The following is a 22412-nucleotide window of genomic DNA, read 5'->3' as shown; positions in this document are numbered from 1 at the left end:
CTTACAATTTTAGCCTTTCTAGGTTTAGTAAGACTACAACTACCGACTGCCTTCAGCGGGTTAGGCGTGCCTTGGGGAGGGATAGGCGTGGCCTTATCCGGCATGCATTACACGAAATACACATCCCATCATACGCCGCTCCACTCGCTTCATTTTCCCTACCGAGCATTCTGGGAATTGTAGTCTGCAATCCATCCTGTTCAGGGTCTAGGAGAGCTTCAGAGGATTAATGCCATTTGTTGAAGCCCATCTGTTAAGCTTGAGATCGCTGTAGGCCTTTTCCGTCTCTGGAGTCCGAACACTGGCTGTGCTCACTTTACACACACACACACACACGACTTGGCAGAAGTGTTTGCACTAAATTTACTGCTAACACCAGCTCTGATTTTCCCAAGACTTTTCATCAAATATTTGTTCCAGATGTGAGCCTCTTCCCAGGGATCAAGACCCAAGTAAAAGGGCAAAGATGGAGAAGGCAAATCCTTGTAAGAAACTAGCCAAAGCTTTTCAAGAATGTCTGTTCTATCCCAACTACACATACCTATGTGACCCCTTGAGGCCGGGACCTGTGTGCCTTCTAGTGATGGCATATGTGTTGCTTAAAAAACTGCTGGCAAGTTTAGCTGGACATGGAACTTGAAGTCCCTTCTCTAATGAACAGAGTTAATCTTCACACCCAAGCTGAGAAGAAAAGACAGAGCAAACCCTCAGATATGAAAGCCCTGCTTGACTTTTACAGGACCCGAAGAAAATCCGTTAGCTCTTCTTTCTGTACGGAGAGATTCCCTTATGCCTTCACTGGTGCTGAGCCCATCATGGGAGGAAGGGCAAAAAAAGGCAAACCTGGTTACAAACCCTACTGTCCCAGCATCCTCCTGCTAGAAGCCAGAATGTGGCAGGATGAAGATCTGGCCTTCCTCAAACAGTGGTCACCATGTGAATCCATTAAGTGACTGAATACAGGCATTTCTAATTCTTGAACCGGCACTCAAATCTTCACTGCTACCTTTCCAAAAGCTTTATCTTCAATCAATAATACCCTACCAATTTAGAATAAATAATAATAGTAGTAGTAATAATAGCTACCATTTATTGAGCACCTATTCTACTCTGTGCCAGGCACTGTGCTAGGCACTTTTCGTACAAGTCTAATTTAAATCCTCACAACAACCCTGTGAGGTAGGTATTATTATCATCATTTTACATATGAGGGAATTGAGGCTCAGAGAGATTAAGTAACTCTCTTATCACGAAACCAAAAAGTAGTAGAGCTGGAATTCAAGCCCAGAACAACCTGACTCCAAATCCCATGCTCCTATGAATTAGGGTAGAGGCGGGGGGAGAAGAAGGACCATATTCAAGAAAGACTGTTGAAGTGGAATGGATATGATATGCTGACTAGTAAGAGTTGGGGAGGAATTTAAGTCCATAAATGTTCCTAGCTGGTATGCCTATGTAGACTGGAAGAGTTGGAATTAAGGAGGAACACACTTGATGGGGGAAATGAGTTGAGTCCATATAGATATGTCCATGGTGACGTCCAGTGGATAATACAGATCTAAAATTTGGAGAGAAGTTGTGGCTGGAGATAGGCATTTTAGAATCACCAGTGTATCAGTGGCAATTGAAGACATCAGGATAGATGACACCATTTGGGTAGTAAACTTAGAGGAAAGAGAAGTGAACCAAAGATGGAACACTGGGAGCACCAACATGGAAGGCATGAGCAATAGTGGAGGAATTCTCAAGGGAGTTGAACAAGGCAGAATCAGAAAAGGAAAAGTATAGGAACCAGTCCTGTAGTGGTGGGAGAAAGCCATGGCCTTGGTTGGGAGCAAATCTAGAGCTCCTAGAACGTGGGCAAGACTGAGTCATGCTTCCAACACAGCCCTTGGTCACCAAATACCCCAGGAAGTACTTGTTAAATGAATAAATGCCAAAATATCTCTACCCTGGTTTGCCCCAGAGCCTGGAGCTTAAGACTGAATCCTACTCTTGACACCCCAGTCCTAAAAATACAGATGCCTCGGTCAGCCAGGGGAATTTATAGAAGAGGCTTAAAGAGAAAGTCATGATTTGCTTAAACTGGAGAATAAGGTAAAAAATAAAACCTAGCACTTCAGGATTCCCAAAAGTCCCCCTGCCCAACCTTTCTCTGGGGTATCATAGTGATTGTGAAATCACAGAAGGTTGTGTGGGGTAAGGGGCAGGGTGAGAACAATCTGTCAGTTGCTTGGGAAGTCCTTTGCTGAGCCTAACCTGAGATCCAGCTTATGAGCTTTATCCAGGTAGGAGGATGATGGGGACATGTGTGGGAGGTTTGAGGGCTCTAAGGGAGGGGACAGGAAAGTCAGGGGACCAGCCCTACGACCTGGGAGAGAGGGTCCGGCCCTCTGGGTAGGGACCAGCCCTGAGGCTTAAGTGAACTTGCATAGGCACATGTGTGTGTGTGTGTGTGTGTGTGTGTGTGTGTGTGTGTGAGAGAGAGAGAGAGAGAGAGAGAGAGAGAGAGAGAGAGAGAGAGATGGGGCACTCTCGGGAATGGGGAACAGAGTCTCTCATACATAGGTGAGAGTTTGGAGCCCTCCACAAAAGCCTAGTGACTCAACATGTTGAAGTGTAGGTGTGGGAGATGAACATCCTTGGGAAGCCCTGAGGGGCTGCTGAAGCAGGGCTCCTGGTCTCCTCGGAGGCTGGGCCTCCCTTTGCTGGGGGCTCACAGAAAGTCAAACAGCCCGAAATTCTTGGCTGCTCCAGGCCCAGGAAAAATTGAGGGAAGAGAAAAGAAAGAAAAGAAATGTTTCAGGCCCAGAGGTGAGATGAGCCTGGTTAGTAGGGTTAGGGGTCTGAAGGAACCAGCACATACAGCAGGCATGGGGAAGTATGGATATAGGGGTAGAACAGTTATGCTTCCTGGAAGCCACTAGCAGCTCAGGCAACTTAGGAGGCCTTTCTGGGCTTCTAGTAAAGGCTAGCACAGGCTGGGATAGTGTGGATGGTTACTGGAAGTGACCACAGCTCTAGCATGCAGCACTGAAGCAGTGGCTGGGGTGGAGTAGGGTGGGTTGGGCAGTTGGAGGGGGGTAGATGAAGCAAGTATTTTTTGTTGTCAGTAGAGTAGGGAAAAAGTTAAGAGATTGGCACACATGCTGGAGGCGATGCGGTTAATGAAGGGTGGATGTAGCTGGAAGTAAAGGTGCGAGGTTCCTGAGGGGAGAAACATGGGGATAAAGGGGTGAACAGGCCCTCAGGGGGTCTGTGGGGGTCTACTCTTGAAGTGTATGTGGGGAATAAGGAGCAGCACCAGCAAGTCGGGTCCCAGTGACATGAAGGGTCCTGGGAGTCCTGCGCAGCGGTTAGTGGGCAGAGGGACAAGCTGGGTCTGGTGGCAGGTTAGGGGCCGCAGCGGCAATTGGTGGGTGCACCCCGCCCTCACTGCGCCCAGCGAGCAGTTAGCGCGCCTGAATTTAGTTCAATTTATTTCCCTTTCAGGTACCAGACTAAGTAAGAAAGATGGACGGATGGAGAGAGGGACGCAGCCGCCCAGGTGTAGGGGTGGGACGGAAGTAGGGGAGGGGTCCTGTTCACATCACATCCACAAAGAACTCACTGGGGTTTCCCATGGCCATGCGGAAGGACTGTCTGCTGGCGGTCAGTTCGGGGGGCACGGAGGCCAGGTCGCGGCCCGGTGGGGCTCCTGGGGGCCCCATGGCCGCGGGCGGTGGGGGCATCATCAGCATTGGGGGCCCGTAGAGAGGGGGTACGCCAGGGGGGCCGTAGCTCGGGTGCGTGTGGTGGCTGCGCAGGCTGCTGGCCATTGAGTGGTGGCTGCGGTGGCTATGCTCGCTGGCGGCAGGACCCGAGCGCTCGCTGGGTGCCCTTTCCCGAGGCCCCCGCAGGCTGCTGCGGGTTGTGTGGTCCGACTCGCTGCCGCTGCCGCCCGACTTCGAGTCCCCCGCCTTCGGGTCCTTCTCCTTCCGCCGGTCACTGCCGCTACGGTTGGAGCCACTGCTCCGGCTGCCTATAGGCGACAGGCAGGCCCCCAGTGGGGCATGTTCAGAGCTTGCAGAAGCAGTTTGGGGCTGTGCACCACCCCCCACCCCCTCCACCTTACCTTCACTGTGCTGACTGCTGGCGCTGCCCCCACCATAGCTGTACCCCAGTTCTGGGAAGCCTGGGTGTGGGTTGTAGGGGTGTGGGGGTGGCGGGTACTGGTAAGGGAAGGCCATGGGCCACGGCGCAGCCCCAGGGTGTGGCAAAGGGGCCAGAGTGTCCTGGTCAGAGGCTCCGCTGGAACCGTCGTGATCATGGAGGGACAAGTTGGCCATGTCTGTGGAGGGGAGGGGAGGGCCAGATGAGTTGGGTCTGTGCCCTGCCCCCACACCCTTAGGTCAGGAGAGAGGTCCCCAGTCTAGGTCGAGTAGGTACATTTACTATGACAACTAACAGCAGTGGAAGTTTATTCCCTAAATGAGAGGAGGCAGAGGTCACAGATCTCTCACTTCTTCACACCCACCCTGTGCCACCCACCGGAGATGGTGGAGAGGGAGACTGCAGACACAACACCAAGAAAAACCTTCCTCAGGAAGGCCCTGAGTCCCCACCCCACTTCAGATGCTCCATGCTGAATGCTGACACCCCACTCCCAGTCCCAGGGAGGCGCCCTTCCAAGTATTTGACAGTTTCTTCTCCTTCCTCAGTAAACTAGATGGGCAATGTTCTCTTCTGTTCACTTAAGGGAATATGAGAAACTGAAATAGCAGACAGGTATTGCAAACCTGCAAGTCATTGGGCATAATACAAAGCGCTTCAACTCATGCAAATGTTACCACCATCCTATGAAGAGGGAATTAGTCACATTTTTTCCAGATGAGGAAAGTGAAGTCCAGAGAGGTTAAATGACCCACCTGAGGTCAATCCAAATTGTAGCCAGAGCAGAAGCTAGGAGTTGCTTACTTTCGTCTTACCTTTCCAGGTGAGTCATTAGTAAGGAGTAGGGAGCAGTTTGGGGAAATTTAGGTGAAATTTTGCCCTCACCCTTCACCTAGGGCTAAAAAAAAATATACCCATTATAGGCCAAAACAAACAGGCCTTTCAGAGCCTCCCCATACAAAAGAAAGCCCTTGGCTCAGATCGATTTTCTGGTGCTGCTGTGGAAGGTGGAAAGGGATCCGAAAGAGAACAACTTAGGTGCCTCCTCTGTGTCCTCCACTCCATTCCCAGCCAGGCCTCATTCTTGACAGCACTCATCTCAGGGTATTAACATTACTTGTTTCATGGCTCTGGCTCCCACAGTAAACTGTGCAGTCCTTAAAGGCAAGGCTGCCCCGACCAATGTTGGAATTACCTAAAAGGGGATACAAGGGGCCACCAAAGAGATTACCTGGCTGGGACACCCCTTGCTCACACCTCATCATACCAGGTCCCAGAGCTCTGAGAGAACTAGAGTTGCCCTCCAGGCCAGGTGCTGGATACAGATGGAGCCCTTCGTTCCAAGTCCTTAAATAAGCCAGCCCAACCTTCCACAGAAGAGGTCAGGAGAGGTAGTCTGTGGAATCTACTGGCCAAGCCATCAACATGTTAAGGCCTGCAGCTAGCAGGGTGTAGTGGTGGTGAGAAGCAGGGGCCTGCCTTGGCTCATGCCCCAAGAGCTGGTGACTATTTCAGCCTCCAGGCTATTGTCCTGAAGGGAGTGACTGTGGGTTCCTGGGGATCCCAGATCTCCAGCTCTTTCCTTTGAGCCTGCCACATTCCCAGCTGAGGAGACCCTGGCCAGTGAGAAGCAAAAGACCTATCTGTCAGCATATCTCTAACCTGGGCTTCTGGGGGCCTTGGCCATGGGTAGAAGACCCAGGAGGGTCCAGGGATAGAACAACACAGCTGTCTTGAGAAGCTATAGGGATCCTTGGAGGTTCAGGGCCAGGGCTGACTTCTTCTAATGATGATAATAATAACCACACAGGATAGAGTAAGAAGCCATTAATTACAAGATGCACCCCAATTTCAGAGATACTGAAATGTGAAAGAAATGTTCATCTTAGAATCAATTAAGTTTATGAATAATGGAGAACATTTTAGAGCACTTATTGTGGGCCGAACATGGTGCTCAAAGCATTATACAAGGTCTTAACCTCTAAACAGCTCTGAGAGTTTCTAGTATTACCTCCAACTTACAGATCAAGAAATTAAGGGAATGAGAGGCTGTCACTTACTCATGTTCACAGTGAGAGCAAAGCTAGGATTTGAACTCAGACCTGTCCAACTTCAAAACCCTATGCACCTATCACCCTCCATCATGAACTTATGCCCTGCAGCAATAGCCTTTCCAGTCTTAGATCCTAATCTGAAGCATTTTAAAAGTTAGTTTTTGGACTTTAGCCAGTAAGCACCACTGGACTAACCAAAGACTCCCTGAGGTGGAGGTGGCTGCTGGGAGTGGGCCTCTGCTCCCAGCCCTGAGCAATGTTGTTCTGTTTTGAGGACTCCCCTTCCTTCCCAAGGGCTATCTACATGCTCAGGAGAAGAGGGGGTTCCCTGCACACCTTTACTCCTTAAAAGCCCTCATTAGCTTTGCACTCTCTCGAGATCAAGTCCAAACTGCTCGGTGCAGCTTTCAGAGTCCCTCTATAAGCTGGCCCTGACAGTTTCTCCAGTTTCATCCCAAGGCCTGGCCCACCCTCAAGGGTCTGAGAAGGCTGGGGACCTAGGGCCTCAGGCCAGCCCCAGGTCTGGCCTTGGTGGAACCTGCTTGGTGCTGGGAGGGTGATCAGGGGCCAACCGTAGGACCTTTGTTTGACCCTGCTAGGACAATGCTTCTGCAACACCACATACCTACACAGCTCCAGATGGTAGTAAGTAAAAGGGCTCTAGAGCCAGAAAGACCTGGACCCAAGGCCTAACTCCTCTTCATCTGGCTGTGAGAATGGGTGGACTATTGAACTTCTCAAAGTCTCAGTTTCCTCAGCTGAAATAGGGATAGTGATCCATCTCCCTGAAGGTGAGGAGGCGGGGGCTGTGAGGACTGAGTGAGAGCAACATGACGCTTAGAAATAACCTGCATGGTGCCAAAAACAGAGGAGGCACTTTGAAAATGCCCACCCCAAGATGGGGACACAGAGCAGGTGAAAAGGCCCAACTGGGCTCTGCTTCTACTAGAGAAGGAAGCCTGGGTCAGCGCTCGAGCTGGGCCCCCAGCTTGGCTGCCCACTCCTGCTTCCCATGGGTTCCGGGGGTCTGCTGCCACATCCCTGGGCACCTCCCCACTCCCAGCCAGGAGACGAGCAAGGAGGTCGGGGAGGCACATACTGCCACAGAGGTCACCGAAGATGTAGTAGCACTGCTCAGAGAAGGTGATCTTGTTGACAGTGTGGCGGATGAAGCCGGCTTTTAGTAGGTTGCTGGCATACTTGCGGGCCTCTCGCCGGTCAGTGAAGCCTTCCACGTTGTGGTATAGCCAGTCCACCACATCCGAGCCTAGGGGCAAGGCCGCCACTTGACTGGGAGGCCCACCTGACTTGGGCTCATCTGACCTCACAGAAGCCACAAGGCTGGGGCTGGTTCCAGCTCATAGAAGTGGACCAAGGGAGATCTTCAGCCCCCACCCTGCCCTTCCCAACACTCCCCACCCTGCCCTTCATCCCACCATGGGGCCCTCTCACCGATGAAAGCATTGGGGATGGTAATCTTGAGCCACATGCGGTCACGGACCTCCAGCCCAGATTCAGGGGAGGCCATGGCTTTTACAATGGCAGCCATGTCACTGTGGATGGACAGGTGGAAGTCGTCTAGGCCTGGGGGTGGGAGGCAGAATGGTGAGGCAGAAAGGGGCTATAGAGTTAGGTAGAGAGGAGTCTGCATTGCAGTTCTACCACCCAAAAATCATGGACCAATGTTGAGTGCACATTACTGACTTCTAGGACACTTAGTTTCCTCCTTTGTAAAAATAGGGACTTTAATATTTATTTTGCAAGGATTTTTTTTTTTTAAAGTAGGCTCTACGCCCAATGTGGAGCCTGACGCAGGGCTTGAATTCACAACCCTGAGATCAAGACCTGAGCTGAGGTCAGGAGTCCAATGCTTAACCAACTGAGCCACCTAGGCACCCCATATTTTGCAAGGATATTTGAAGAGAGAACTAAATAATGTAAGTGAAGGTGCTTAGCATACTGTATAATATGAGTGCTATAGTAAAAATGGCAGTCTTTTTACTGAGTGCTTACTTTATGCCACATACTAGAATTGAAGCTTCATTTATATCCTCTCATTAAACCTCCATCCCTCGCCTCAGAACCTGGTAGAGTGCATATCATTAGTCCCATTTTACTAGAGGAAACTGAGGCTTGCTGGGTGTTCAGTACAGGTTCAGAGGCAAACACTGTTTAGTGAGGGTCGGGTGTCCACTGAGGGAAGAAGCTGCAGTGTGAGGTAGCTGGAATGAATTCAGCCTCCTCTCCAGCCTGCTATGACTTTTAAGCAAAAGTCTCCATGTGGGCTTTAATCAGTCCCTCCCACCTGGCCGCATCTGCTGGGCCTAGGGGGCAGGGTTGGGCACTCACGCTCTGTGTCAGGGATGGAGCTGGTGATGGAAGAGCTGGTGGAGGTGATGGTGCTCAGGGAGGGGCTCATGCCATAGGCAGGGAAGGTGCCGGTCATGGCTGCAGTGTGGGAGACCCAGGCTGCAGGGTCAATGGGCCGGATGGGCTCACCTGCAGGGAGGATGAGAGGTCAGGGGCTGTCCACCCTGTCCACTTCCAGGCCCAATAGGGTAGGTATGAGGGTTCAGGCAACACAGAAGGAAGGAGAGACAGGGTTCACATGTGCCAAGCACCAGCTTTAGGGCCAAGTCCCCCAACCACTTACTCCTGGGCAGTGTGAAGCAACCACGTGGACTTGGGTCCCAGCACTTGGCTACAGTCAGGGTGATGGGCCTGAAAGCAAGGGTGTCCCTAGTAAGAGCTGGGTGCACGGAGTCTAGACCAATCCCCTGGCATGATGGCCAGAAATTCCTGCCCCCCTCCTTCCCAATGTCCCATGCCATCCATACCCTGGTTTGTGCACAATCTCCCGCAGCACCCGGACTGCGTCGTCATTACTCATGTTCTCAAAGTTGATCTCGTTTACCTGGGTGAGAGGGCCAGAAGTGGGATAAGCAGCTGGGTTGGGGAGGTGAGTAGGGAGGCTGACCTTAGTGGATCAAGAGGTCTTCCCCCTACCAAGAAGTGGGCTCTAAATGAGCAGGGTGCAGGGGACAGGGATTATCTCCCTACTCCCCATCCACACCACCATTCCAGGTGGGCAACGGTACCTGCAACAGCATATCTCCTGGCTCAATGCGTCCATCCGCAGCCACAGCCCCACCCTTCATGATAGAGCCGATATAGATGCCTCCGTCACCACGCTCGTTGCTTTGGCCCACGATAGAGATGCCCAGAAAGTTGTACTTTTCTACAGAGAGTGATACAACCTTAAGAGGGAAACAAGGTTCCTACCCAGATTCTGAACCCCTTATTAGAAAAGGGGGGAAAGGGATTGGGATGAACATTCACTGAACCTGAATCAGGCCCTGTGTTCAGCATGGTCAAGCATACTTCCATTTAGTCCTTGCTAGCTCTGCTGCAGGGATTCTTAGTCCCATTTTACAAAGCAGGCAACCGAGGTTCGGAGAACTTCGATGACTTTTCTAAGCCATTAAGTGACAGAGCCAGGATTCAAACTCAGACTTAAATTCCAAGGTTGGGGCTCTTTTCACTACATCGAGCTATCTCCTAAAGACAGTACCTAGGGCAGAAATCAGAGAACAACAAGCAATGCTGAAAAACGGAAGGGGGATAGGAATCAGAAATTACTTCCTCCAGGAAGCCTTCCCTGCTGTCATCCTCTGCTTCCACAGCTCTCTGTGCTTGTCTCTGCCATAGCCCTGATCTTGGGATATGGAAATGACCAGTTTATGTACTAGTTTATGTTCATGAGAGAGAGCTACTCAGGGGCAGGAAACATTATCTTGTGTTTCGCTGAGCTCCTGCCTGGTGTCTGGCTTACAGCAGGAGCTCAAGAGTATTATTGCACCAGACTCACCCATGTTGAGAGTGACTGTGATGATGTTGAGTGACATGGTAGAGTCCGTGATGCTGCTGAAGGACGAGGACTGGAATAGACAGAGGCCCCGTCTGTCGCAGTGGCCGCTGGGGTGGCAAGAACTCACTGCTCCCACCTAGCTCCTCCTTGAGGTGAGCCCTCAGCACTCCCTCCCCTCTAAGGCTCAAACGCTGGCCCGATAGGAAGGGGTCTAAGGAAGCACAACACCCTGGGTCTGCCTGGACAGGGCTCAGTGTGCCCCCACCCATCCTTGGCATCTCAGGCCCGTACCCGCTCAATCCGTGAAACCTTCTGCTTCCTCCGCCGCCGCTTATGTCTTCTCATCAGGCGTGAGGCGCTGCTCTGTTCTGTGGAGCTGCTGAACCTGGGGGGCCCACAGTCGTTCCCCACCAGGCTGGCCCAGCCCTGCCCCACAAGAGGCACTGCGGGGCCCAAGTCCCCCATGCAAAACCCACTGCCCTCCCAGGGTACCACCATCCTGGGAGGTGAGGGGGTCAGGACTGTTCAGGGGTCACCTGCCCCAAAGTACCAATGAACCCAAAGCCCCACCTGCTGGTGGAGTCATCCTCATCCGAATCAAAGAAGCTGGTGGTCTCTAACTCGCTGCTCATAAGGGTGGATGAGCTATCATAACCCCCTGGTTCTCGCCGCCGTTCCCCCTTTGCAGTTCCATTTAGCCGGGCTGCTGTGGGAATAGAGGCAGCTGGGTTCGCAGTGCTGACACAGGAGGGAAGGGAGAACACAGGGCTGGGCTAAGGGCTGTGCTGTGGGCAGGCACATCCAGAGCTCAGGAAAGGGCAGAGAAGTGGGTAGCTGAATGGAAGCAGTGAGGAAGGTATAGGGGTGGGGAGGGGAGACATCTGTTTAGGGAAGACGCACTGTGCTCTGGGCCGTCCCTCCTGCGTGGCCGTTCACGCTGGGCAGATACCAAGGAGTCCGTCTCTGTGTCATTGTCCAGGTTCTCCTGGCTGCCTCCACCAGCATGAGGGCTACAGGGAAGAGAAGACTTGGTGGGAGAGGGGGCAGGCTGGGGGCTCCCTCCTCCCCCAGCCCTTGGCTGAGCAGATGCAGCCCTCTCCCATGGGCCCACTCCACTCTCAGGTCACACTCACTGGAATGATGGGGGCCGGGAGTCCCCAATGCCTCCTGTGCGCTCCATGGGCGGTGGCAGGTCTGATGGGTTGTCAGCACAAAAGGGAGCTGCCTCTGGGTGTGAGCCCTCAGCAGACACCAACTGATGGGGATAGAATGGGTGGGTAGTGTGGTACAGGGGCACCAGGGAAAAAGCAGATAGTTGGCTTCTGGCCAGGCATGCAGCCTTGGGGAGAATGAAGCAGGGGGCATGGAGGTAGAAGAGATAGAACTGTGAAAGGTCAGCTGTGATGAGGAACGGACTCACTGCTGGTAGACGGTGAGGATGGGGGGCATGAGCTATTGTAGCGGGATGGGGACAGAGAATAAGGGTCAGTGGTCCAAGGGAGAAATTGGCTGGAACCTCAGGCAAAGTGCCTCAAAGGGCAAAGGAGACATTTGTGTCTCCAATGAGTGTTTCTCACCCCCTCTTTCCCCACATTCCACCCCCACCCCTCACCTTTCACTAAGGCTACAGAATCCGGGGTGAGAAACAGTTCAGGTAGAAAACTCAGGGGAGATTCAGATACTGAAGGATAAACCCACCAGCTATAATCTTAGTAATGCTTTTCCTCTGTCTAGCCCACCACAGGAACGCAGGAAGAGAGAGGGCTAAGGAGGGCTCCTTACCCAAGACACCACCCGGCCATTGAAGCAGGGCAGCTTGGCATTGTCGTCAGAAATCTCCTCCTTCACCACTCTGCAGGGAAAGGGTGGGGGTGTCAGAATGGGCTTTCTGGGGTAGAAATGGAAGTGTCCTCACAATCCTAACTCAGGGGCTCCTTTCTCCACCCTAAACTGGGAATCATGCCACTAACCTAAGCCTATTCAAGTGGGAGCAGAAGTGGGGATCACTTAGGGACAGCTCTTTAGCACCACCAGGAAGACAACAGCCCTGTCCAGGCCATGTGTCATCCTAGGGTGTCCTCTCAGTCATTAGGTGATTGCAAATTACACCTGACAAAGTGTTATCTGCCCTGAGAGTGGCTACTCCCTAGAACCTGAGAGTGCTTAGCCCAGGCCAACATAGCTCTTCTGGGCTGGACTTATTCTTTCCCTCTGACCCTAAACAAGGAAAAAGCACACCCTTATTTCTGTCTTTCCCTTCTTGGGAATCTTGACATTCTTTTGGGAGGTGTGGATGATGAGTTTAGGAAAGAGAAGGGGGAAAGGTATTTACTGAACATCCTCCACTGCCATTATGATAATAGTACAAACTGCTCTCATTTACTGAGCATGTATCATGGGCCAAGCACTAAGCTACTTGTATCACTTCTTTTTATACTCACAGCAATGCTAAGATACAGTAACTAAGGCTTAGTAGGTTCAGAGATTCACTTACAGTCACACCACTAATAAGAACTGGGATTTGAATCCTGGTCAGTGTGATTCTTCAGCCTTTATTCTTTTTTTTTTTTAATTAATTTATTTATGATAGTCACAGAGAGAGAGAGAGAGAGAGAGAGAGGCAGAGACACAGGCAGAGGGAGAAGCAGGCTCCATGCACCGGGAGACTGATATGGGATTCGATCCCGGGTCTCCAGGATCGCGCCCTGGGCCAAAGGCAGGCGCCAAACTGCTGCGCCACCCAGGGATCCCTTCAGCCTTTATTCTTACCTATTATACCATCTTATCTTCCTGTAGTAAGTATGTGTAATATTCACATCACCTTCATTGTATGGACAAGATCCTCATTTTATGAATAAAGAAATGGAGAAACATTCAGTAGACCTGGGAGAAACTTGTCCCAGGTCACAAAGCTGGAAGATGTCAGAGTTGGAATTCAACGCCAAGCTCTCCTGACTCCAAAACCCATGGTCTTTTCATAGTATTTCACATTTTTCCCCATACAGTGACAGGTGATGTGGATCTGTGTGTGTGGCGCGGGTGTGGGGAGACAGTGATGTGGGATATGGAGGGGATGGATGTGTACACAGGCATGTAGTTTGGCTCAAGGGATGCATCAAGGCAAGAAGTCAGACCATGATTACAGTTTGGGGCCAGGGAAAGGAATGGAAAAGTTTGACGGCTGCAGGCTGTGTCAAATAACCCAGGAGTACAGAGAGGGAAAGATGTGATCGGGGACAAGACAAGATCGGGGACACATGCCTGGGGTTGTGAGCAGAGAGAGAAGATAGCAAGGAAGGAAGCTGGGAAGCCTAGTCCTGTTCTTGGAGCAGCTTCTGCCCAGAGCCGGGAACGTGCTTGGCTCTTTGTGATGCTCACATTCTTGGACTCACCGCCAAGTCTGAAGACCGAGCCTGCCCTTCTCCCTCCCACCCAGCTCTGGTTCCTCCACCATTTCCAACCCCACAAAGACCCTGGGAAAGCAGCTCTAATTATCCTGGTCAAGCCATAATGGCAGAAAGCCTAGGGATAGAATGTGCTAAAAAGAAGGGACACAGAGGTAGCTCAGAGTCACCAGTCTTGGCTACAGGGTACCTGAAACTTGCACCCCATTATGGGAACTGGGGCTCAAAAGAAAATGGGGTATGTGGGTCACATGGCAGATGATCTGCTTTGGAGAGGGTCTCCCTGGGTGGGAAACTGCTGCTGAGTCCCTACCACCCCCTTCCCCAGCAGGCCCCATCACACAGCTCCATGCTACAGATGTTTCCTCTCTTTCTAGGGGTCACCAACAGGTCGCCAAGACTCTGCTGACTCATATGGATCAGCTGATCTTCAGCAACAGCCTTGGGGGACCTCAGACAGTCCTCCCCTCCCACCATGGAGATGAATGCCTCAGGGGCTCAGCGTTGCACAGCATTAACACACACACACACACACTCTCTCTCTCTCTCTCTCTCTCTCTCTCTCACACACACACACACACACACACACACACACACACGCCCCAAGCAGAGTTGAACAAATCTGGGTTTTAATTCTGCCACTTATTAGCCCTCCTATCTTAGAGAAGTTTCTTAACTTTTCAAGCCTTTCTCTTGTCCAGGTAACTGGGATTTGTGAATGCCTAGCATGATCTGGGCTTACAATAAAAGCTTGTTATTAACCGTGTCAATTTTTAGCAAGTTCCACACTCTCTTTCCAACTAGGAGTAAGCTCCTAAGGGCAGGGACCAAACAATTCTGCGTATCACTCATCGTCATTCATTCAATTAAAAAGCCTTTACTAAGAACCCAGCAGGCTTTACATCCTGCGCTTGCCATTGTATAAACCTCAAGAAGCATCAGACCAGGAGTCTAAAAAAAAAAAAAGACCAGGAGTCTACCTTGTCCTTAGAGGTTATGGCCCAATGGATAGTTCATACAACTATATGGTAAGTGGGAAGTGGTCAGTACCTGAGAGCAGCAGATGTGTTCACTGGACAGACAGCTGTTGAGTATTACTTAGGTGTCAGGTCCTGGCTAGGAGCTTGGTATGTGTAAGGATAAAGAGGATAAAGTCCTATAACTTTAAAAGCTAAACGCAGAGGATGGGAAATTGTGGACCTGGGGAAGACAAGGGAAGAGCAGTGTGCTCTGGGTAGAAGGCCCAGAGGCTGGGCAGTTATGTGATGTGGAGCAGGGAGCAGCACAGTTGGTAGCCCAACTTCCCAAAATGCTCCTGCCCACGGCTCAAGGTCACTCTAGCATCCATCCACCAACTCCCTCAGTGCTGAAAATGTTTATTTTTCCTCCATTTCCCAAGTCATTTAAGAGGGTCCTGTCTGCTTTAGCTTGACAAGTACTTCTGGAGACCAGATGGGAGATGGGGAGTCCTCAGGCCTTACAAACCAGAACTTCATAGGGTGAGCCTGGAGAGCAGGCTCTAACCTAGTGTCCCATCTGTCAGCAGGGGTCGATGGCCTCTGCCCGACCCTGGTCTCATGGGGCCAGGATAAGTGGCAGCCCTATCACCTTTACAGTTTGCCAAGGCTCAGCATCTCCCTCAGAGAGCATGTATCTGTTCAGTGGTGATAATAATAACACCTACCATTGTGTGATTAAGGTCATAGACTTTGGAGCCAATTTCTTATGCAGAATCAAGCTCTGCCACTTACTTAGCTGTATGGCCTTGAGTTAAGTTTTCTCTGTGCTCTAGTTTCTTCAACTATAAATCGGAGATATTACTGCTTATTTCATAGGGCTGTTAAGATGATTGAATGAGTAAAGATTTGAAAAGCATTTAGACCAGTGCATGCACACTGAAGCACCATATAAAGAGTCTGTTAAATAAGTGAAATATATATATACTTCTCAGTCACGAGTTTTCTGTGACAAGACAGCCCTACCAGCCCTCTCCTGCTCAATAATCCTTCTGTGGATAAAAACAAAATCTCCTCCTTTAGCTTTGTTCTCAACCCTGTTAAAACAGTCTACTATAATATTTTGCAAAAGATGACTCAAGTACCACTAATGTATGAAAGATTGCTTCAAGTGCACCTGAATGTTTAATTCAGTGGTTAAGTATTTATTTTTAACATATTTGAGAAATACAAATAGAAAATCAAACCTTGATTTCATATTACTGATTGGGTCAAGCTAAGAAAGAATGAGTGAACTGACAGTAGATTTAAAGAACAATAAGTCAACAGTGAGCAGATGTAATGGGGTTCCTCCTATAACTGCAGTTAGGCCTGGCTTGACAGCAGCCTGGGGGTAGTGGGAGGCAGCCCAGAGAGGTATAGGTTTAGGAGGTGGGGGCTAAGCCCAGTGGGTTCAGAGGTGAAATAAGGGTGGAGACACAAGCCTGTCCTAGTCCCTCAAAGGCATCTGGTCCCAGGGTGGCTCCAGCACACTCTAGCTGATTGCCCTTATCCCATACCCTGAGGCTGCATCTTGTTCTTTTCCAAATCTATTTTTCTCTTACCAGGCCAAGGCATCTGTCCCCTCACTCTCACCCCTTGCAGATCGATCCCTCTTCAGAATCTTCCAATCAGGGGTGTCCGTCTCTGGACTGAAGCCAGACAACCATTACAACACCAGGAATACCCCACCCCAGGGTAGGAACAACAGAAGAATGGTCAAAAGCTGCATAGCACTTCCCACTGTACAAAGCACTCTCACACAGAATCTCATGGGCTCATCAAACCCTGAGTTCCGTGGGGAAAGGTGACAGCAAAACATGCTAGGTAGAAGAGAGAAGGTGCTTGCTTTCTAGGGCCAAGAGGGCAGGGGTCCTGGAAGAGAAGCCAGACTCATCAACACAGGGAAGGAGAATGTCTCCCCTCACTCAGCTCTGAGGCCTCAGCTCCAGAGAGCAGTGCAGGCCTCAGACTGGGGTTGGAGAGACAGCCTTTAGGCCTGGAGGGCTGGGGAAAGCCTTCCCCACAGGCCTCCAGGCCCAGTGCCCAGTTAGTGTGGGACAGGCAAGTCTGGGGGCCTCCCCCTCCCCCAGTCCCCTGGGAGTTGGGGGGGGGGCGAGGGGATGGGCCAGACTCCCCCTCCCAGGCCAGCTGCTACAGAACCTTCCGGCTCCAACATTCCATCCCCTCTTAAAGGGGAAGTGGCTGCTTCCAAACTCCGCCTGTCCAAAGCCCTGCAGCTGGGTGGAGAAGACCCCGCCAGGGAGAAGATGAAGAACACCAAGAGACTCTTCCTGGCCCTCCCATCCAGGCTCTGAGGCCCTTTCCAAGGTCTCCCCCTTAGCCACCATCTGGAGGGGAAATCAGCACCTAGGCCAGGGGGCACTTCTCAGGGGTCAGGCACTCCAATTCCCTAACAATATCCTGAACACCCCACAAGGAAGGGGAGACAGCTAAATAAACATTAGGTCTGCTGGCTTAGCTTGCAACCCGGCCCCGAAAACCCCTTCATCAACTCCCCCTCCCCCCAGTTCAAAGTCCCACTGCATAGCCCCTGTATGCACTACTCCAAATATGGCTCTGAGTGGTGGAGCTGAAAAGATGGAGAGGGCAAAGGCCGAGCGCCAAACACCCCAATCCTATGCTAAAAAGGTGGCTCCCTTGGCAGGCGGAAGGCTGGGGACTCGGCTCTGGAATCGGGTGGGGGTGTGTGTGTCTAAGTGGGCCGCTGGTCTCCGAGGAGGTGAAGGGGGCTTGGAGCTCTGGTTGCTCTTGGGGAGCTGGACGTCCTCCTAAAATGGGGGGGCTAGGTCCCCCCCAAGGTAAAAGGAGAGTCCCTAAAGGGGCTAGCACTCCAGCCTCTGAAAAGGCCAGGGGGCCCCCCAAATGTCCAGGTCGCCGCCTGGAGTCCAGAGTAGAGCCAGAGGCCAGTGCAGCAAGGGGAGTCCAAGCTGGCCCCGCGGGCCCCGAGAAGCCGGAAGGGCCGGGGTCCCCCGGAGGTGAGGCGGGGGCCATCCTCACCCGAAATCGTCGTCCATAGACTTGAAGAAGAACTTATAGCTGGGCCGCTGCAGAACGCCCTTAAAGTCAGCCAAGGTGACGCGCTCGGCGGGCAGGGGCAGCTTCACCAGGTACGGCGTCTCCTGCCCGTCCAGGTGGTAGATGATCTTGGTCTCGCCCATGGCTCCGGCCTCGGGGCCCGCGGCCCGCGCGCGGCCTGCTCCGGCGGCCGGGCCGGGCCGGGCCGGGCCCGGGCGCTGGCTGCCGGCGGCGGCGGCGGCGGCGGCGGCGGCGCTCGGCGGGCCCAGCGGCTCAGCCTCGCTCGGCGGCCGGCCGCGGCGCCAGCTCCCTTGTTCTCCGGCCGCTCCCGGGTCCCAGCGCCGCCTGCCGCCGCCGCGGCCGCCGCTTCCGCTCCCCACTCGCCCCGCTCCGCTGGCGACGGCGACTCTTCCGGCGGCCGCGGCCCTCCCGGCTCTGCGCCGCGGCGCGGCCCGCTCCCCTCCCCCGCCCCCGCCCCCGCCCCCGGCGCGGCCCCGCCCCGGCGCGAGCCCCGCCCCCGGCCGCCGCCGAGCCGCGCTGGCCTCTCGGCAGATGGCAGATGGCGGGGGCCTCAGCGGGCCCCGCGGACGCCCCGCCCACCCGCCGGGCGCAGAGCTCGGCCGCGGCGCTGCGGTCCCCGGCCCGCGGGGAGCCTGGCGGCGGGCGCCCGGGCCCCCCGACCGCGGAGCGCGGCTCTCACCACCAGGAGGGCCGCCTTCTCGGACTCACCAGGGCCTCGGCCCGGGACCCGAGGCGGATGCGCTGAGCCCCAGCAGCCTGGGGTCACTTTGGGGGGGAGGGGGTGTGTGGCTCTGACCAGGTGTGCATGGGGGAAAGTGACCTTCACATGGTCCTTCTAGGGTCTGTTGGAAAACATAGCTGCTGTCACCGAGTCTTCCAAATTAAGTTCCTTGAGAATAGAACAGAATCGAGTTCTGATTCCTTCTTCTAGCCTCACTGCAATTTCTAGGTGCAGAGCAGTCAGTGGCTTCATAAATGGACTGAGGCTAAATGAGCACAAGAATGAAAATGAGTGCATGACTGGGACGGTAAGTCTCAAACCAGAATTAGGTATAATCTATCCCTGATAGATCTCCTCACCTCTTAGCTATCGGATATATCTATCTATTTACTTATTTGGATTTTATTTATTCATGACAGACACACAGAGAGGCACAGACACGGGCAGGGGGAGAAGCAGGCTCGGCACTGGGAGCCTGATGCAGGACTCTATCCCAGGACCCGGGATTCCTACGTGAGCGGAAGGCAGGTGCTCAACCACTGAGCCACCCAGGCATCCCACCTCTTAGCTTTTAATTCATTTAATAAATGAGTGCCCACTAAGGTGCAAGGCATGCTGCAGGGGATAAAGTGAAGACAAGACAGAGAAGGCTGACCTCAGTCTGGACTTTCACTCCTCTGAAAGGAGACACACAAGCTTGTAATAAATAACTTCAGAGTGACAAACGCTATGAAAAAGATAAAATGGAGTGATGTGGTAGTAAAAAGGAGAAGAGAACCATGGGTGATTATAGAAAGCCTCTTCCATTTGAGCAAAGGCATAAAATGGAAAAAGAGGAGCACCTGGGTGGCTAGGTCCCTTAACCATCTACCTTTGGGTCAAGTCACGATCATGATCTCAGGGTCCTAGGATGGAGCCTCAAGCACGTAGGGCTCCCTGGTCAGCAGGGAGTCTGCTTCTCTCTCTGAAATAAGTAAAATCTTAAAAAAAAAAAAAAAAAGGAAAAAAGCAGCTAGAAGAAGGTCTGGTGTGGAGGAAAAAGCATTCCAGGCAGAGGGCACAGCCAAGTATAAAGGCTCAAGGCAAGAATGAACTCTCAATCTGAAGAACAAGAAGGCCATTGTGACTATAGTGATAGTGGTAGAATGAGGCTGGAGAGGTAGGCTGGGACCAGACCACATAGGTCCTTTAAGGCCACAGGAACAAGTGTGGGCTCCTCCTCCTCCATTTTATACACTGTTGCCAAATTAGCATTTTCAAAGTAAGTACCTCTTCCAGACTCTCCTGCTCAGAAACATCTCCACACTCCCCAGTGCTTTCCAAATATTCTTAGAATATTCAAAACTCTCCATAATCTAAACTACCTGCCTCTACAGCTATTTTTTCATTATATCCTGGCTAAATTTTTTACTTCAGCAAATCAACCTATTTGCTAGCCTCTGCACATACCTTGTGTATTTTCATTTCATACCCTTCTCTTTACTTTTTTAATTAAATATATGTGCATATTAATAAAGTTCTTAACAGCAGTTCTCTGTTCCATTTTCCATACCATGCCAGTATATACATATTTTTAAGCCTCATACTATTTATTGATTTATGCATTCTGGACATTGCATATTTATTTCCAAATTTGATTGATGGATTTATCTTTCTTCCACCTCCCCCTAAACTTTTAAAATAGTAAAATCATACTTTTGGTTAAGCGAATATAGTTTTTAGTATTGACATTTTGCCTATGAGTAAATTCTTCCTTTTTACAACTTTTTGTTTCTCCTGGCATTAATCATTGCTTTACTTCTGCTTTTTCATATAGTATATCTACCATTAAGTCTTATAATCTAATAGTTTTCCATGCATATTTTGCTTACACAGCCAAATATATTCGATAATCCAACCATTTTTCCCCCTTAGGGCCTTCCATTCTCTTGCTCTGGTCTGCACTATTGGCTGTCTCCACCTATGCACAGCTGTCATCCTGGGACAGCATCCTCCTCAGAACTCCCTTTACCTCCACTATGTTGGATCCCTGTTTCCCGGATATTTTATTCATTTGCACACTTATGGTGGCTTACTTTGGAAGCACGGGAAATAAAACCCCTTTCAAGAACTTGCAAATCTGAAAATGACTGCCAAGTAATTTTCCTTCAAAAATTTGAAGGTATCACTACATTGTCTTCCAGCATCCAGTGTTGCTATTAAGCAGTCAGTTTTATCTCTATTTTTCCTAACGCTTTGCACATAGCTTGTTTTTACTCTCTGGAAGTCTTTAGTAAGTTCTCTTTATTCCTGGGGCTCTAAAATTTCATGGTGATGCGTCTTGGTGCTCATTTACTATGCTAGGCACTTGGTGAGATCTTTCCATTTAGAAATTCAACAGTATTTCCTTGAATTATTTAATAACATCACTACTATTTTCCCTGTTCTTTTTACGACTCGTTAGATGTTGGACCTTCTAGATTGATCCTTATTTTTCTCCTTTACCATCTATTCCCTCTTATTTTTAAAAAATATTTTATTTATTCATGAGAGACACAGAGAGAGAGGCAGACATAAGCAGAGGGAGAAGCAGGCTCCCTACTGGGAGCCCGATGTGGTACTCGATCTAGGACCCCGGATCACAACCTGAGTGGAAGGCAGATGCTCAACCACTGAGCCAACCAGGTGCCCCTTTCCCCCCTTATTTTTAAATAACTGTACTTTTGTGAGATTTTCTTATTATCTCCAACCTTCCTTCTATCTAATTGGATAGGTAAAATGTTCACAATTCAAAATTCAACTACATAATGATGGATATAGTTTCCATCCTATTCAGTTGTCTACTCCTCAAATTATCAGTAGGAAATAATTTAAATTTCTAAAATCCTTGTCATCTAGTCCTCCCTTTTTTTTTTAATTTTTATTTATTTATGATAGTCACAGAGAGAGAGAGGCAGAGACACAGGCAGAGGGAGAAGCAGGCTCCATGCACCGGGAGCCCGACGTGGGATTCGACCCCGGGTCTCCAGGATCGCGCCCTGGGCCAAAGGCAGGCGCCAAACCGCTGCGCCACCCAGGGATCCCTAGTCCTCCCTTTTCATAGAACTTTCTTCAGATACAATATCTTCCCTCTTTGAGTTTTGAGAATAATTATAGCTCCCCCCACCCTGAGGTTTTAACAAAGCTCCCCATTTTCTCATTGTTTCCTTGATTTCAGTTTTGTTTTGGTCTTCACCTTTCATGTTGGAAGTTTCCTCAAATGTTTGATGGCCATTGGCAGTCTATTCACATTTATTTATTTAAAATATATTTTTTAAAGATTTATTTATTCAGAGAGAGAGAGAGAGAGAGAGAGAGAGAAACAGGCTCCATGCAGTAAGCCTGATGCGGGACTCGAGTCTGCATTGAGATCCCCGGGAGATCACACCCCGGGCTTCAGGCGGCGCTAAACCGCTGTGCCACCAGGGCTGCCCAGTCTATTCACATTTAAGAGCGAGATACTAAGCAGCTGATTGGAAGCTCTGTCTTTGTTCAGGGCTTTTTTTTTTTTAAATTAAAAAAAAATTTAAAGTAATCTCTCTACCCAAAGTGGGGCTTGAACTCACAACCCCAAGATCAAGAGTCCCAAACTCCACCAACTGAGCCAGCCAGGTACCCCTGTGTATAGGGCTTATTAACTAACAGATTTCACTGTAGGGTAATCAAGTGGGGGGTAAAGATGCTTTTTTTGTTTTGAGGAAATAAAAAAATAAAAGTATTTAAAGGCTTTCCCCGTTTTTCAGTTTGTTTTTGCCTCTATCTGTTGATTTTCAGAGCCCTCATATACTTAATCCCTCATTTCCAATCTAGCTGATAACCCCCATCCCCATGTCTGCTCTTGTCCAGAGGCTCTGAAATTTCATGGGGCTATTTCACTCATTCTACTAGACTCATGAACTCTGTCAGTCTGAAAACCCAATACCTTTGAGTTTAGGAAACCTTCATAAATATTTCTTTGATAATTTCTTCCCTATCATTTCTCCAGAGACTAATTCTCCCACTTCTTGCAGGAGAGTAGGGGGTAATCACCTGGCTAAATTAGATGAGGCAGACCTGGGAGGCCTTCTCTTATATAGATCTCCGATTCCTCTCCACCCAACCCTGTTGTCAGCAACCAATCCTTATCTGCTCTGCTACACC

General features: G+C 50.7%; 1 protein-coding gene across 4 annotated transcripts; it reads right to left on the bottom strand.

The window, feature by feature from the left end:
• Window positions 1-1070: 1070 nt before the first annotated feature.
• Window positions 1071-17721, bottom strand: DVL3 (dishevelled segment polarity protein 3). Of its 4 annotated transcripts, none has more exons than XM_055308175.1 (16): window positions 17495-17721; window positions 11857-11926; window positions 11208-11329; window positions 10975-11084; window positions 10645-10780; window positions 10366-10459; window positions 10075-10144; window positions 9305-9444; window positions 9044-9120; window positions 8860-8927; window positions 8556-8705; window positions 7659-7790; window positions 7306-7473; window positions 4115-4330; window positions 3611-4021; window positions 1071-2748 (listed from the first exon to the last, which is right to left on the bottom strand). In XM_055308175.1, exons 1-16 carry the CDS (start codon window positions 17653-17655, stop codon window positions 2717-2719), a joined length of 2157 nt encoding a protein of 718 aa, XP_055164150.1. In that variant the 5' UTR covers window positions 17656-17721; the 3' UTR covers window positions 1071-2716. The 4 variants fall into 4 exon arrangements, with proteins under 4 accessions (XP_055164150.1, XP_055164151.1, XP_055164152.1 ...); XM_055308176.1 differs by having other exon boundaries at window positions 10645-10777; XM_055308177.1 differs by having other exon boundaries at window positions 1071-4021.
• Window positions 17722-22412: the final 4691 nt, after the last annotated feature.

The sequence above is a fragment of the Nyctereutes procyonoides genome, unplaced genomic scaffold, assembly GCF_905146905.1.
Source record: "Nyctereutes procyonoides isolate TBG_1078 unplaced genomic scaffold, NYPRO_anot_genome, whole genome shotgun sequence".
Classification (NCBI taxonomy): Eukaryota; Metazoa; Chordata; class Mammalia; order Carnivora; family Canidae; genus Nyctereutes; species Nyctereutes procyonoides.
This window is presented reverse-complemented; position numbering and strand designations above follow the sequence as displayed.